Source organism: Onychostoma macrolepis, chromosome 02 (genome assembly GCF_012432095.1).
Source record: "Onychostoma macrolepis isolate SWU-2019 chromosome 02, ASM1243209v1, whole genome shotgun sequence".
Lineage (NCBI taxonomy): Eukaryota > Metazoa > Chordata > Actinopteri > Cypriniformes > Cyprinidae > Onychostoma > Onychostoma macrolepis.
In genome coordinates this window covers 23,995,754-24,014,095 of record NC_081156.1, presented here as the reverse complement: position 1 = coordinate 24,014,095, position 18,342 = coordinate 23,995,754, and the positions used below count along the sequence as shown (strand labels likewise).

At 35.9% G+C, this 18,342-nt stretch overlaps 1 protein-coding gene across 1 annotated transcript in view; it reads left to right on the top strand.

Moving 5' to 3' along the window:
• prkci (protein kinase C, iota) overlaps positions 1-13,603 on the top strand; it is a 30,448-nt gene extending 16,845 nt beyond the window's left edge. Inside the window, exons 11-18 of the mRNA XM_058750249.1 lie at positions 105-191; positions 343-478; positions 1,494-1,581; positions 1,792-1,917; positions 2,009-2,088; positions 2,273-2,362; positions 11,549-11,664; positions 11,955-13,603. Coding sequence (XP_058606232.1) covers positions 105-191; positions 343-478; positions 1,494-1,581; positions 1,792-1,917; positions 2,009-2,088; positions 2,273-2,362; positions 11,549-11,664; positions 11,955-12,042 — 811 coding nt within the window. The 3' untranslated portion in view covers positions 12,043-13,603. The remainder of the gene's footprint in view (positions 1-104; positions 192-342; positions 479-1,493; positions 1,582-1,791; positions 1,918-2,008; positions 2,089-2,272; positions 2,363-11,548; positions 11,665-11,954) is intronic.
• Positions 13,604-18,342: the final 4,739 nt, after the last annotated feature.

Sequence of the window (18,342 nt, the reverse complement as noted above, 5' to 3'; positions counted from 1 at the left end):
TATTGGTCCTCAGGCTATTCTTATGGTTTAGCCCTTCAGTTTAGTGAAAACTGTTTTGTTTGTCTGGTGAGGGCTAATGATTATTTAATGCTTTTCTTTCACAGGCTATTCTTTGTAATCGAATATGTGAATGGAGGGGATCTAATGTTCCACATGCAGCGACAGAGAAAACTTCCGGAAGAGCATGCCAGGTATGAGGATGTGAGCGGTCTATCAGTAACATGAACATATTAATGAACAGTCTGAGCAGGGTTGGAATTGACTTCAGTCTGAATGACACACCACAGGAACAGAAACACAAATGAGGTCACTCACTGTTTCTCTTGTTCTTTCTACTGGCAGGTTTTACTCAGCAGAGATCAGTCTTGCCTTGAACTACCTCCATGAGCGTGGCATCATTTACAGGGACCTGAAGCTGGACAATGTTCTGCTGGAGTCAGAGGGACACATCAAACTCACTGATTACGGCATGTGTAAGGTACGTCTAAAGATGTTCATTGTCTCAGTTGATTATCTTTGAATATCATGCAAACTTTCATTCATGCCTTTCATTCATCGACCTCAAATATGGCTTTATCATTGAAACATTTGAGTAGTAGTAACTTTACATGGCCATTTGCTCTAACGTTAACCTAGATAAATGTGCTTTATTAGGTGCACTTTATTATATATGCATGAGTCTGTGTGGAGTGTGGACGCTGCTTTTATTTATATATGCACACAATATCGACAAGATGTTGTGCTTTCGTAAAATAAAGAGAACAAACAGGACGCCCTTTCTGCTATCTCGGTCTTCACGTGCTGGACTGTGGCGAAACTCAGCGTATAGGCTTTAGACTTTCCCAACACATGGTCATAACTTTCGCCGGTGTTTTGTGGCAAGTTATTTGTGCACTTGACCACAGAATAGGCTACATATTAAAGGCTCATTATGGTTTAGTTCCCCACTCCCAGTATATTTAATTAATTTAAATAATATAAATGTGTAATTAGTTGGCTAGAAAAATCTTAAGTCGTGGGCAGCCCTAATATCAAGTTTGCCTCTTGTCATATTTATCTCATATTCACAGTGTACTATATGTAAAATCAACATTACCTGCTTTTTATTTGTGAAAATAATTCCCAGTGCACACAAACATACCATGTTACTAAATGCACTGCTGGTTACAGTTTTTACTTCCATTTTATTTATTTTTATCTGTTTCTGTATTTGTGTAAAATACTGTAATAGGTTTACTTAATCATAAAGTATGTGACTCTTTTAAAAATTACTTTTCAAATATTTCTTCATTTCCTCACTTTCTATTTTTATTATTTTAGTAAATATTATGTAAAATAAATAATTTAATTGCAGAAATGATGCATGTGTTATTTACTACCATTAATATTGTATATCTCTAAAATATAGCCACTGGCTATAAAGAAAAAATTGATCAGTAGTCTTATTGTGTGCCTGAGTGTTTCTTTGGTTTCAATATTCATCTTTTATGCAGGAGGGACTGAGACCAGGAGACACAACCAGCACTTTCTGTGGAACCCCCAATTACATTGCACCTGAGATTCTGAGAGGAGAAGACTACGGTAAGCACAGTTCACACACAGACAAGCCTCTTCACAAAGACTTTCAGTTGGCAACTATGTGCGCTAATGCATAGTGCTTAATCCATTTATTGCTATTAGTGTCTACTTCATGACTTTCTGCCATTTGAGTTTATGTCAGTGCTAAGCTTCCCATTTCAGAGGCTTAGGATGATACATGTGCAACTTTGTGTGTGCGTGTTTTCTTTAAAGGTTTTAGTGTGGACTGGTGGGCACTGGGTGTCCTGATGTTTGAGATGATGGCTGGGAGGTCACCCTTTGATATAGTCGGCAGCTCTGATAACCCTGACCAAAACACAGAAGATTATCTTTTCCAAGGTATGTGACACACAAGCATACGTGTTTCAAAAAATGTATTCAATGTCTCTCAGTATAGCCCATTCATTTTTTTTGTCTTCCTCATTTGCAGTAATTTTGGAGAAGCAGATCAGAATTCCCAGATCGTTATCAGTTAAAGCCGCTAGCGTGCTGAAGGGATTCCTCAACAAGGTAAAGCAGACCAGACAGATCAATGTTAATATCCTTATATCATATGGACCTGTTATAGAACTGTCATAATCATTGTTCCCCACCTCTTTCGTACACTCTAATCTCTCTACTCTCTTTGTTTTTCTGTTTTTGTCTCTTTGCTGTCTTGTTTCTTCTTACTGATTTCTTTTCCATTTTTTTGTAGGAGCCAAAGGAACGCCTCGGATGTCACCCTCAGACAGGCTTTGCAGACATCATGGCCCATCCTTTTTTCCGAAATGTAGACTGGGATCTTGTGAGTCACCGCTATCTCGGTTTCCTTTATCTGACTTATTGGATGTTTTGACTCGAGCCTGCAGCGGAAGCATGAATCATTCGCTGTAGCCTGACGCTAGTGAAACTAAACAGAGGACTTACTGGAGCCTGAAAAACTATTTAGTGTTGTTTATGACCTTGAGTAACCATCTATTTGATTACTCATATAGACCTAATTTGACGTTAGCACTATTACCACTATTACATATAATTTCAGGAACGTCAGCTTTAAAAGTAGTCAATATTTACACCTGTATTTTTTCCCACACCTGCTGTTATTTTTTATGTACCGTATTGGCCCAAATATAAGACAATGTTTTTTTCTTGGAAATACATCTGAAAAAACACGGTCGTCTTATATTCAGGGTCTAGACTTTGACATGTCAATAATACACCCACAACAATAGGTGGCGACAAACACACATAAAACGAGTGTGCCATGAAATATGTAATGTAATGTGTGTTGTAAAGATCGCGAGTGAAAACAAAAGAAAAAGAAAAGCTTACAGCGGCACGAGTCATGACTGTCATGTTAGCCTGATGGGAACAAACTTCAATCACTGTAAGTGATTTTAAAATCTAAGACAGTACCCAGATTTGAAGACTACAATAAGATTTCAATTCTACTGATGATAAAATTTTGGTTGGCTACCATGAGATGGATAGCCTAAATGTTATGTAATTCAGATGGGCTTCCTGTTATTTTTATGATATATCAAAAAGTGTATATTTTTCAATGTCATTGTTGGTACATTTTACAAGTATTTACCATACTTTCAAAACAAAAATTAAAATAGGAAAATATGCAATATGAAAATAATTTAAGAAAAAATGTGTTTTACAGAGAGAGAGAAAAAAAACAAAACAAGATTTGTTTTTTAAAAAGCCTTTTTCCAAAAGGTACATCTGGAAAAAGGAGGGTCGTCTTATAATCAGGGTCGTCTTATATTCGGGTCAATACGGTATATATTATACAATGTTTCCAACAGGTTTTTGTGAATCTCTAGGGTGTGTTCCTACATTATTATTAGTTTATTAATGATCATCATCAATAAGACAGCATAAGGGTTTGAAATGGCATGAGTGTGACTAAATGATTATAAAATGTTTAAATTCCTTTAATTTTTTCAGCATTTTCTGCATTTCCTGATTTACATATTTTTACTAGTGCTGTCAAAATTAGCGCGTTAATGCAGGCAATAAATTTTTCTAGTTTAACACGTTAAAATTATTTAACGCCGTTAACGCAGGGGCGGAGCCTAGGTTTGGCCACCCCTCTCATAACTGCTGTTTCTGTCTGGTTTTTTTTCCTTGACAAGAAGTGCATTTATTCAGTTGCAGAACGTCTTTACGATCACATCAATCCAGGGACGTTTCAGACGCGCGCTCCAGCTTCACTTCAGCGGCAGGCGCGAGTCAAACAAGTGCGGAAACCCGGCGCGCACTGTAGCCTGTATCAGTTCTTATCAAAGCGTGAAATAAACTACGTGCATGCAATGTCGTGGTCGGTTAAGGCATGAAGTTATCAAAAAGGCGCTTAAAGCTGCCTTAAAACTGTGCATTTTTGTAATATGTTATATATAAGTTACATTAAGAACATGTCTCTGAAATGGTTTTCAAAACTGTCCTGGAGCAGCCCAGTACTGTCTCCCTCATCTAACACACCCGATTCAACTCGTCAGCTCAGAAAAGGTGATGAGAGTTCAGAGAAAACACGATGCGTGTCAGATCCGCGTCACGTTCAGCAGCGACATCTCTTAAAGAAATAGCAGCCAAAACAACCTAATAACCAGCTGCTGTGATGTGGGGGTTGCATCGACTAATCGACTAGTTGACTTTAATGCTCTGCCATGACGCTTTAAGCTTGACATTGACTAGTCGCTTGTCCTATAGAGGGCGCAACAGTGTAAGAAATCTCTGAAGGACTTCCACATTTACGCTCCGATTACAAACAGTTAAAATGACAAATAAATGCATACTCTGAAAGCGTTCCACAAGACATGTGTGAATATATTACTGGATGCTCGAAATTGAACAGGAGAATGCATGTTTTAAACAGCTTATAGTACAGGTCAGTTAATCGCCATTCTAATATAATGCGCTGCTGCTCTGTAATGCACACACATAGGCTACAGACAGTAGCGCGTACTTCATGCGGACATCGCGCGCAGTGTTGCCAGATTGGATGGACGATTTACCCGCCCAAAAACTGCCCAAAACTTTAACTGTCAAAATAATGTGATAGAATGTAAATCAAGGTTGATAAGAGCCATTTTTACCTCCTTATAACGAAATAATGACGACAAAATAATATAAATATAATGCTAGATAAATTTCCCATGGATCAAATCGGGGAAAATACATTAAAGAGAACTACCAAATATGATTAAAATATGCAAGCAGACACTATCAAAACGGCAATCAAGAAATTAACCGATACCCTCGGAAAAACACATGCATCATTTTCAATGTCAACAGTCGGAATTTAAATGCAAAAAAGGGCCCATTATACAGGTGCATCTCAATAAATTAGAATGTTGTGGAAAAGTTCATTTATTTCAGTAATTCAACTCAAATTGTGAAACTCGTGTGTTAAATAAATTCAATGCACACAGATTGAAGTAGTTTAAGTCTTTGGTTCTTTTAATTGTGATGATTTTGGCTCACATTTAACAAAAACCCACCAATTCACTATCTCAACAAATTAGAATACTTCATAAGACCAATAAAGAAAAACATTTTTAGTGAATGGTTGGCGTTCTGGAAAGTATGTTCATTTACTGTATATGTACTCAATACTTGGTAGGGGCTCCTTTTGCTTTAATTACCAGAGGTGGGGGACTCGAGTCACATGACTTGACTCGAGTCGCAAATTTAAGGACTTGTGACTTGCTTGACTAAATAAAGAAAATGACTTGACTTGACTTGGACTTGAGATCCAGTGACTTGAGACTTGACTTGACTTGACCTTCATGACTCTGCAGGACTTGACTTTATAACAACTAATTATTATTATAAATCATTGCGAGTGCGACATAATTTGGTAAACAAAACGCAAGCCACTGAACCAGCGGCAGAAGAGATCCGAGTCTGCGCAGTTCATGACACTGCACGAGCACAGGAACACAGTGCGCCAAATACAGGGAGCAAGAGAATATCGCGATGTTTGGATTAACACTCTTCCAAACTATATGCATTTGCAAAGCCAGGACGTCACCACTTCATAAAGGAAATGTATGTAAGCTTGTTCGTGTTTGTAATTAACGACGTCAAACTTTAATTTCGCTGGCGTTTTGCCTCTCAAAACAGTGCTTTAGTGTCAAGTATCCCTCTTTGTAAATCAATATATGGAATTGTACCCCGGAAACCACAGTGATTTCGATTAGTGATATTTCTCTTGAACCCAAAATCCAAGACATGTTGTCAAAATGGCCTTAGTATGAGTTTTATATTTATAACGATATAGTAATATTTTCAGCGGCTGCCAACAGTTCCGTTGAGCCCACAGCTAGAGTTACGCGTCTCTAAGCAACACACTGAATACTGAACGAATCCAGGGATTTGAAGGAATCGGTTGAGTGATTCAGTGGCCCATTCTTGCTTGTTCATGAACGAATCAATTTTGAATGAATCAGTTCAATGAACGCTTCTGTGATAAAGCAGTGATTTGCCACCACTTACTGGTGGCATTAATGTCGTAGAGTAGGCCTATCATTTCATTTCATATTTCTATATTCAATTTTTTTAATTATTTGTTCCCCCCAACAGAACAAACAGAAAACAAAAACAAAACAAAACAAAAAGCTTAGGCAGACCTTAAATGCACAGCTGTCAATTTAGTTCTTATTAAGATAAAATCAAAGAAATCGATAAGTTACAGGGGAAGATACATAAACATTAACAGTAATAGGTTTCTTGTTTTGAGCCATAATGACAATAGTTTTCAAGAACAATGTTTGCGTGTCTATATCCGATGAAAAATTTGGGTCCATTTTATTTCTGATATAAGGGGTGATTTGTAGTCAACATATTATTTTAAATTGAATAGCATGTTTTGTTACACACTGAAATTCTTTAGCGTGCGCCGAGACTAAATCCCAGGCTTCACTGGAGATATTTAGTGCAAAATCATCTCCTAGGATGGTCAAACTCAATATAACATAAATATGAGATACATATTTTTATCTTGTATTTTTATCAATATTTTCTCAATTACAGACTTATCAGTATACAAAGTAGTATTTTGCCTATTTTCAAAATGTTATATTTAAAACATTATTATTTAAAATGTGTAATTAAAAAAGTAAGTTTCTGAGGAAAAATGAATAAGGTCGTGTGGCAAAAATATATTTGTTCCTGTTTGATACTGTGACTTGACTTGACTTCACCCTTATCAGGACTCGACTTGACTTGCTTGAGGTGAGCCACTGACTTGACTTGCTTTGCTTGATTTGTTTGTACTGTGACTTGAGACTTGAACATGTGTGACTTGCCCCCACCTCTGTTAATTACTGCCTCAATTCAGTGTGGCATGGACGTGATCAGTTTGTGGCACTGCTGAGGTGGTATGGAAGCCCAGGTTTCTTTTACAGTGGCCTTCAGCTCATCTGCATTTTTTGGTCTTGTTTCGCATTTTCCTCTTGACAATACCTCATAGTTCAGGTCTGGTGAGTTTGCTGGCCAGTCAAGCACACCAACACCATGGTCATTTAACCAACTTTTGGTGCTTTTGGCAGTGTGGGCATGTGCCAAATCCTGCTGGAAAATGAAATCAGCATCTTTAAAAAGCTGGTCAGCAGAAGGAAGCATGAAGTGCTCCAAAATTTCTTGGTAAACGGGTTTAGCGACTGGTTTTCAAAAAACACAATGGACCAACACCAGCAGATGACATTGCACCCCAAATCATCACAGACTGTGGAAACTTAACACTGGACTTCAAGCAACTTGGGCTATGAGCTTCTCCACCCTTCCTCCAGACTCTAGGACCTTGGTTTCCGAATGAAATACAAAACTTGCTCTCATCTGAAAAGAGGACTTTGGATCACTGGGCAACGGTCCAGTTCTTCTCCTCCTTAGCCCAGGTAAGACGCCTCTGAGGTTGTCTGTGGTTCAGGAGTGGCTTAACAAGAGGAATACGTCAACTGTAGCCACGTCTGACCCGTCTGTGTGTGGTGGCTCTTGATGCCTTGACCCCAGCCTCAGTCCATTCCTTGTGAAGTTCACCCAAATTCTTGAATCGATTTTGCTTGACAATCCTCATAAGGCTGCGGTTCTCTCGGTTGGTTGTGCATCTTTTTCTTCCACACTTTTTCCTTCCACTCAACTTTGTTAATATGCTTGGATACAGCACTCTGTGAACAGCCAGCTTCTTTGGCAATGAATGTTTGTGGCTTACCCTCCTTGTGAAGGGTGTCGATGATTGTCTTCTGGACAACTGTCAGATCAGCAGTCTTCCCCATGATTGTGTAGCCTAGTGAACCAAACTGAGAGACCATTTTGAAGGCTCAGGAAAACTTTGCAGGTGTTTTGAGTTGATTAGCTGATTGGCATGTCACCATATTCTAATTTGTTGAGATAGTGAATTGGTGGGTTTTTGTTAAATGTGAGCCAAAATCATCACAATTAAAAGAACCAAAGACTTAAACTACTTCAGTCTGTGTGCATTGAATTTATTTAATACACGAGTTTCACAATTTGAGTTGAATTACTGAAATAAATGAACTTTTCCACGACATTCTAATTTATTGAGATGCACCTGTAAGTGATCAGAATAAGCAATGTAATTATAGGTATTTCACACTTGTTCATGCACACACCATGACAGTCAAAACTGTGTCATTCTGTATGATAATCCGACAATAAAAAATTAAACCACAACATCTAGCTCTATAATTTCACACAGAACTAAGTCTTTCGTGAAGTTCATATTGAACATAATATAGAACTTTGCACAGTCAAAACTAACAAGTCCAGCAGCTTTAAAGGATATAGCTACCAATCTGGACCATTTAAAAGACAAAAGACAGGATCGTATAACATAGATTTTGATTAAATAATTTAACTGTGCTCTGATTTCGGAGTTGCAGTGATTGAGCCTTCGTGTCATCTCCCTCAACAGGTGTAATTCACGTTTTGTGAGTTAAAACACTCTCCACTCTTTACCATCGAACTTATATTTAGGCATTATGATCACTTACAGTTATACATTCAAAATCAGATCCGTTATCGCGCTAAAAACCAGTCACTCATGAATCATCACATCTGTCTGCTGATCCCTAGTGATGGCTAAAAGTGCGGCCGCGACGTCAACATCAGCACCAGATATTGTGCGTGTGTGCTTAGTAACGTTGTGATGACTGATTGGATGCATGCAGTAGGCTATATATGCACACTTGGGCTTGTTTGTTAACCAATTAGCCTATACAATTTATGTTTTTGAAAACAGCCAAACTGACCAAAAACCACCCGCCCAAGCCAATATTTACCCGCACAATCAAATTCAAAGCCGCTCAATTGGGCGGAAACCTGCCCAATCTGGCAACACATTCGCGCGTGCACAGAAACTTTCAGCGCAGAAATGTAGGCCTATTGTCAACGCTGTTCTGTGATTTCTCAATAAAATAGCTTAGAAACTGAAAAGTTCAAGCATATATTTCTTAATAACTAAATCCCACAGCTTCACTACTAGTAGAGAGGCGCTACCAGGTAGAATTAATTCTCACACACAATATCGCTCTCACTAATGCATTCATATGAATGTAATCTTTACTGTGCTACTTTATCTGTATGTGATTTAGAACGAGCAGAAATCTGTGAGAAATACAACGACCCAAAGACAAAAGAACTGATAAAAATTAGCTGTTATAGGAGCAATAGCCATGTGGGCAGCACTGTATCATATGCCATAGCTGTTTGTCACAGCTCCAGACTTATTTCTTCATTAATGACGTCATCAGCGACTAGTCGACTTTAAAAAATCAGAAGTCGTTCAAACCCCACTGTGATGTCTGTTCATCAAGAATAAAAAAAAAAAAAAAAAGAGGAAATCAATAACTTCTAAATAGCTGTACGTATTTATCTGTATTTACTTTAGAATTTAGTGTTTGACAACTTTATTCAATTTCTGTATATTTCTGCTGAGGGGCACAAGTAGCCTAGTTAAATATAACATTTATTATAAAGGGTTTATGTGAAGATTGTTTTAAGTTCACTTAAATTAGAAGTTATTTTTAAAGTCTAATAAATGTTAAAATTGATAGAGCTCTCTTAATTATAATGTAATGTTTAATGGCTATAGTCAATGGTTAAATATTAGGGGAAAATTTCTTATTGGGAAATCAGTATTACTTGGTATCAGTGATACTGGCCTCCAGTCATAAAAAAGATGTCATTAAACAAATATTAAAAATATGTTGTTTGTACATTAATTTGAAGATTGAATGTGAAATTATTGCAATATAAAAGTATATTTAAAAACTTTAATGTTAGGTGGGATTAATCGCAAATAATTTCAGAACAAATGTGCTATTAATTAGTTGTTGTTTTTTTAATCGATTGACAGCACTGATTTTTAAACATTAATTTTATGAATTCTTATCAAATACTCTAATAATCTAGCAGACGAGAAGTGACCCTTTTGGTGGTACATGGTTGTATCATGACATGAACTATCACGTGTAAGGCCAGTGATTTAATGAAGGTGATAAGGTGTCAAATCATTGATTTTTCTGGTCTGAGGTTGTGACAGTGAACTGTATCATGTGTGAGGCAGGTTTAAATGATGTCAAACCAGCAGACGAGGCTCAGACGAACACGGTGACCTCTTGTCCCTGTTTGGTCTGGGTAAACACACACACACAAAGTGGCGGTCAGACAGGTTGAAGGGCTCAGATTACACTTTCTACTCAGACAGGATGCAGTGCCCGAGTCGGCCTGCAGGGGGAGCTGATCCTGACCTTGCAGCCCTGTTAGGTTTACAGCACAGAGAAGGCCAAACTAATAGCAACACTGAACAAATCCTGTGAATAAATACTGGTTTTATTGTATTTTTATTTAAACAAAAAATTATATATATATATATATATATATATATATATATATATATATATATATATATATATATATATATATATATATAGCCTTAATGAGCATAAGACTTTTTATAAAAAATTTTTAATAGTACTCTTTAGGGTTGTGACGATAGTATCATGTATCAACGATAGTCAGAGATATCGACGATAGCAGATGTCTTTGTCGATAGTCAAGACGATATTAGGCTCATTCTCCTATTACTGTATAAAACTATTATTATTATTATTATTATTAGGCGGCCTATTATTATTGGGCTATCATTATCAAATTGTCCCGCTATTTCACCTCAGCGCCGCACTTCACACACGCGCAAATGAGGATTAGGCTTCTCCTCATTGGAAATGTTTTAAAAAATATACACTATACATACATACACACACACACACACACACACACACACACACACACACACACACACACACACAAACACAGTAGTATTATAAATGTATATATTTTATGTATATATTTATTAAATAAAATGTTATTTACCTTACTGAAAATTAATTAATTAACACCAATACATATCCATGAAAGTATCTCTACTGTGTCACAAAACTCTAAAACTAAGCCCACATCAAAATTTAACTGCAGGGTGATAAACCTTTATTTACAAATTAGGCTATGTCAAGAGTGCAAAAAGAGACATCATGAGCTATGAATGAACATGACGAAACTGCACCGGCAGCATTTCTTTTTCTTTACAGCACATTAACAAAAAACAATGATGCTTATTCTTCATCATCGTTATTATAAAAAAATATGCAGTTAATAAGTTATCGTGCTTCCAGGCTCTCTCTCTCTCACGCACTTGTGGTTTAAAATCACCAAATAGTTATGAAATGGCCTATGATAAGTAGGGAGACTGTCTCTTGCCCCCACCCACCCATGCACGGTAATTTCGGCGATATGAAAAATGACCATATCGCCCAACACTAGTACTCTTTCTATTCTTTTAAAAACCAATGCCATATGTAATTACTGGTTAGTATTTAATATGAGCACTGCGTGCTGAAGTGTGAGACTGCTTTATGACACATTCCTAGTCGTTAATTGACTCATGTTAACTGTATTTCAGATGGAGCAGAAGCAAGTGGTTCCACCCTTCAAGCCCAACATCTCTGGCGAGTTTGGGTTGGATAACTTTGATGCCCAATTCACCAATGAGCCCATTCAGCTCACGCCTGACGATGAGTGAGTGTCTGTTCATGTGTATCTGTCTGTGTCACGCGTCAAGCTTTCTGAATCAGACCTCAGGCACCATTAATCTGCTTCAGATCTTTACCACAGCAATGCAGGTTTCATCAGGAAGTAGTATCAAATTTATGACCCCTGATGACACATTATACCGTTTTCCCTCGTTTCCACATATCCCAGTTTTACAGGAAGATGTTTTACAGCCTGGGCTCTATTTGAAAGCCGAAGTGAGTTTAATGTGCCGTTGCAGTTAATACTGATTGATTATGTCTTTGTCTCCCTCCCAGTGATGCTGTAAAGAAGATCGACCAGTCTGAGTTTGAGGGCTTTGAGTACATCAACCCTCTGCTGATGTCCGCAGAGGAGTGTGTGTGAATGGCCTGCCTGTGTCTGTTACGTGCATATCATCGCTGCCTTTATTTGCATGGTCGCAAACAATCAGAAAGAAAACAACAACCTGACTTCATTTTGTTGGGACCAGATGAATCATTAACTTTGCCAAACCACTTTCACTTTCTGCCATTTGTAACCACTAGTCCTTAAGTCTACTTTTTCTTGTTTATTTTTGTATCATGTAAATCAGCACTGATGAAATGTATCGGTGCCTTTGTGTGTCGAAATGCCAGTTTTAGATTACTGAACACTCTGCAAACTAAAGGAAAAGAATGACTGTGATGGTACGCAAGACCTCCTAATACTTATGGTGTCTGATACACACTTTATTTGTATATATTAAAGAGAATCCATTGAGCATATATAGTAAGCCATTTTTAAACTCTATACTACATGGGATATTCTTGAAGACTTTCTGAATCTGTTCTGCCTCTCCTGTAGCGTAAGGAAAAAAAACTTTATACTTTGTTTTATTGTTATGTTTTATTTAAAAATACTGTCATCTTTATAGAATGTGCACAATGTATTGAATCAAGAAGTTGTTTTATGATGATTGGGCATGTGGCCTCGCTTTAGATCGAAGTGGGTATCAAACTTGTAAGAATGGAGCAGGGAACACTAATGAACACTGTTGTAAATACTGTCAAACTGTGAATGGAGAAGTTTTCTGTATAGAGAGGGGAAGGAGGGAGAAAATAGACATGAAATACAACAGCTTTCTTCAACACAGGACCAAAATAAGACACTAAAGTGAGTATGTTCCTGTCAGTGCTCTCCATAGAGACGAGGTAAAAGTATGTTTTTACTCTTCAACGGCTGCATGTGTAAAGTATTTCTCACTTTTTTCTTCTTTTATTTCTTGCTTTTTGTGTTAAATGTGATACGTTGCCTTTCTGGTTATGATATTCCGTTTATATACTTTTTACACTGAGCATCAATGCACGCGAGTTCATTGTTTCTCATTACAGTCACGGAAAAGCTGTTTTTGTTGTTGTTGTTAATTTTGTCCCTTTGGGGGATTTCTAGTCAGATCGGATGCATGATGTAGTAAGGGGCCCTGGATTGTATTTACCCTTCACGGCCCCATAAATGGCGCCCAGCTCTTCGGGTGAAGCGTTTTGAAAACAGATCATGTCTGGACGCATTATTGTTTGTTTGTGTGTGTTACACTGAAAGGACCTTTGACAATAATGACCAAATGATGACATTAAACACAGCATCACCCTCTCTCATTCCTCACCATGCACGTATCAACTCGCTTATATTTTCACAGATGTTCACACTGGTTTCGAGCTGTAAGGAGCTCGTTAGCAACCCGACGTTATAAATGATTGAATCGTTTAAAGCCCTCGATGCATTCCCATAAAAAGTAAACGATGTGCTAATATGCTTTAAAGAAACATCAGGGGGCTGAAGTGGACCTGTTTTTTTCTTTGGATGTTCTGTATATTAATATGCACACTGAAAAACACTATCAACTGACTGGAATAAACTGTACCACTTTTTTGTTAACACCTAATTAAAATATTTAAGGAAAACTCGACATCAGTTTGTTTTGTTGTGATTGGACAAAATTCATATCTAACTATTTGTAATCAATTTCATGTGCAAAAAGTATTGCATAAAATTAATAATTGTTCTTAAAAACATTGGTGTGTGTTTTATATGATGAAACATCTGTTCAATAAAACAATGAGAGAGAACAGCAGTATCACAAAGATTAAGAAAGTGAACATTTGTCATCTCAAGCTAGTTCATTATGTATACAGTATATCTTGTTTCGTATTTAACGTCAGTACCAATCTCGCAAGTGGCATAATATGCATTTGTAGACTAAACAAATGGAAGTTCCTACATCAATCACACCATTGCTGTAAATTCCTTTGGGCTTGAACCGTCTGCATCAAATAATAATCTTTCTATCTGATATGTAAACATGATATTAAAAATTTAACACGACCTTCATGCATACATAATCTCACTTCAAAGTTTAAAAAATCAAAATCCACTTCCTGTGATTTAAATAAACATATGTATTACATGCTTGTGTGGAGCTGCACCTTGTTGGCCAGATGGTTGAGGACCTCGCCTCACGCGTCTGGCGTTGACAGTGCCGGTGGAATGGCTCACCTTGTGTGACTTTGGCCATTACTGTAAATCCGTGAGGAACGATGAATGTGAATGTTTTTCTGCACCAGACTGTACTCTGTGACATTGTCTCTGTGTCCTCTTTCTCACGAGAGCAGGGCACACAATTCCCTGTGGAAGGAAGAGCAGGGTTGCCCTCTAAAGAAGAGATGCGTGACCTTGTTTGATTAGTGGTGGAGAACAGATAGAGGTTCTGTTTTGTTTTAAAGTAATGCTTTTGTATTCTATTTTTGTTCGAATTACCAAATGTAGCCATTCTAAAAATTGCTATAAATTTCACAAAAAAATGACAAAGAAACACCAACTAGCCAGTGTTATTTTAGGTTCATTGAGATACAATTATAGTCTTTATTAATATTTTAATTACTTTTTTATACATTTGTTCTGTTTTCTTTAAAATTTTAATTAAAGTTTTAGTCATTTTGTGTTTTTATCATTTTTATTACTTTTTATTTCAGTTTTAGAAGTTTAGAACAAACACTAAATCAAAAAAAGTAAGTAGCTGAGTAAGTAACAATGTGAATTTTAGTTAAAAGACTTATTCATGTTATTTACAACTTCGCAAAATCATTTTTACAGTGTATTTACTCAAAATACATCTGCCATTCTGAATCGTTCTTTAGAGAAGGAGAGCCAGGTGTGTTTCCTTTAGATCATCTGTTTAAACGCCAACCCCAAAGTCCTTTTCAGAGCAGGTAGCACAAGTCTGCCTTGTAACAGTAGTGCTGGTGATAAGCGTTTGTTTGTCTTGCTGTCTGATGATGCATTTCTATATAGATTTCCTCTGAAGCTACATCCTCAGGGGGGTGCTTAGGGCTTAGTCCCATAGACTGTAATGAAGACAGCTGCCTGACTAACTGTGTGGCCCATCAGCGCTTAATCCATTTTCCTGGCATTCTTTATCCTTCATTCTCCTGCACGCAAACAGCATTATGTCAAGCTTTAAATGAACTATCAGCTATTGGAGAGTAATTACCCATATTAAGTTTAAATTACTCCTCACAATACTGGGATGATGTTATTACCCTCTGGAAAAAAAAAATCAATGCGCTGTTTGGAGTTCAGGCACAGCACACTGTGTGTGTGGGTGCACCTGCTTTCATAATACATCTGCTGACCTTGCTATCTGCAGCGAATGGTGAAAACGCCGCTGAAATGGGCCTTGATCATTGGTGCATCAAACCTCACACAGACTGGTGACATTGATCTCATAAAAAATTAGTTTATACCCAACCAGCAAATGATGTCAGTCATGTTCAAATCACAGTTAGCAGGGATAAAAGTGAATTATTGACAAGTAACATTTTTCCCCAAAGATTTTAGACCAAAAATATATGTATTTATATAAAATAAAATATATTTATATAATTATATATATATATGTATATATATATATATATATATATATAATAAAAATAGGATGTTTATTTAGTAGCATATACACATAGCATGTTTGTGTGTGTGTGATGTTGTATGTATATATATATATATATATATGTAACATGTACGTTTAAAAATATATGCATTATAAAAGTATGTTTTTCATGTTTTGGTGTTAAAATATTAAGAAAATGTTATTTATTAAAAAAAAAAGAATTTAGTGTTTTTATTTAGTAAAATATATATATTATATCTAAAGGTAGATATACATCTACCTTTTAAAAATAATGTTTTTCATGTTTTGGTGTTAAAATGTTTAGAAAATGTTATTTATGAAAAAAAAGTAATTTAGTATTTTTATTAAGTAAAGATAAATAAATAAATAAATATATATATATATATATATATATATACACTGTATATACACTATACATACATACACACACACACACACACACACACACAAACACAAACACAGTAGTATTATAAATGTATATATTTTATGTATATATTTATTAAATAAAATGTTATTTACCTTACTGAAGATTAACACCAATACATATCCATGAAAGTATCTCTACTGTGTCACAAATAATTTATTAAAACTGCATTTTATATATATATATATATATATATATATATATATATATATATATATATATATATATATACAGTAATAATTTAAAAAGGTTTAAAATAGTTCTTGATGAGGTATAGTTGCAGAGTCCTGTTGTCATTATTTAAATTTCATGGTAATTACCCAAATTAATATAATAGTATTCCTGTTACACTAAAATACTACTAAAATCCACAAGCCTGCATGGTTCAGATCAGGCTTTTGGTGTTTTGCATATTCTGGCAAATGCAAAAAACACTTTTTAAGTTCTTAAATGTTAGATTTTCCAAGGAAGGTGTCAATGTAACCTCTTGCTCTTTTGTGTGAGTATTCAGTCTAAACACAAACACAACACCTCTAAGCACATCAAAACTATTCAAATCTTCACAAACCCATCTTGCCTGAACATGACCTGGGTCAGTGTGGTGGAGAAGCCTTTAAAAGTGTTAATGCAGTTGGTGTTTGTGAATGGGCTGTTGAATTCAGGCCCTCATAGCTCTGCCTCTTCCATTTAATATTTAAATCACACCTAACAAATGGCTCACACAGAGATGGATACCAAACCAAAGGTGATCCCAGCACCCCATCATGGCTTCATTGAAAAAAAGAAGCCCATTGGATGGCGGAAGCCCTGTGGATCAAGCAAACTGCTGGATTGGCTCCAGGCCATTACTCAGCCACAGAGAATGTTCTATTACTTAATGTCCTTGGCAAAAGCCTCCACAACATTTGTACTAGCATAACAGTTACTCAAACTAATGTCCATAAACATGTCCGGGTGTCTTATAATTAGGTCAGTTCAGACATCATATCTGATAATGTTCTTTTTAAGCTTCTACAGTGCAAGATGAAAAATCTGTTGACATATATTTTCATTTTAAGTCGAAACTAAAACAATTAAATAAAAAAAAAATCAACAAAAAACATCTGAATGAAATTTAAATAAATATTAGATAAAAAATTAAACTAAAAAGAATTATAAATGTTGCTTCAGCAAATAAATTATAAGTTGAAGTTGAAGCAATAAAATTACTATGTAAAAAAATAAAAAATAAAAATGAACTAAGCTGACATAAAAATAGTAAACTAATAAAAAGCACAAATAAAAATGACAAAAACACAAACAAATAAAAATAAAATAAAATATAAAAATAAAACTAATTCAAAAAATTAATGAAACATTATAACATAGGTATATTATTACAAAAATAACACACGTTTTTATGTTAAGTCATTGCTCAAGCATATACAAAAAGTGTGATGTTTAAGATGAAAGGAATTTCATTCAAAGGAAACATTTCAGATGATTCATTATTTGTGAAACGTTTACAGACATCTGCTCATGCAGCCCTTCACTGTTCATCATAAATCATGCTAAATCTTTGCATTCTGGGGAAATGGCTGCAATGACATTTTAATTTCCATTCACTCCATTCTGTCACCACAAAGTTATTCAAATTTAGCATACGATTCCCCCATGATCCCCAAAAGAATGTCGCTAAATCCGATGGTGACAAAAACCTCCCTTATTTATACAAAGAAAATACTTCTACAAATACTTACAAAGAAAACACTAAGAATCTCCAGCGAACAGGACATCTGCTGCTTCAGTATGAAAATACACTGGAAGCTGAGCTGGAGAAGAGACAGGACAGATATAATCAAGACATCTAGGTCAAGCCTGATATATGAAATAATAGTCATAAAAATATTTCTTTTTTTTAAATGGAACAGTTTATTGAACCTTTAGACAAAATATGAAAAAGTCTGCACATGTGTTTTCTCTTGAGTAGGCCTATCATATTTGGTACATCAGGCTTTTATTGCTCATATAGCCTAGTCTAATATAGTAAGCAGGCTAACCAAGACTTGTATAGTACTTGCATATTATTGCTAATTTTTTTGTTGGTTTTGATTGCTTCTATTGTCCTCATTTGTAAGTCGCTTTGGATAAAAGCGTCTGCTAAATGACTAAATGTTAATGCATTTCGAAACGTCGTCTAAACAAACCTTCCATTAATTCGTCACATGTAACACAAACTACCTACCACATCCCGTATGAAAACAGATGCCTCTACATGCTTTAAATTATACCTTTATACCTGAAGTCTTGCAAGTCTGAACTTCACAAGACATTG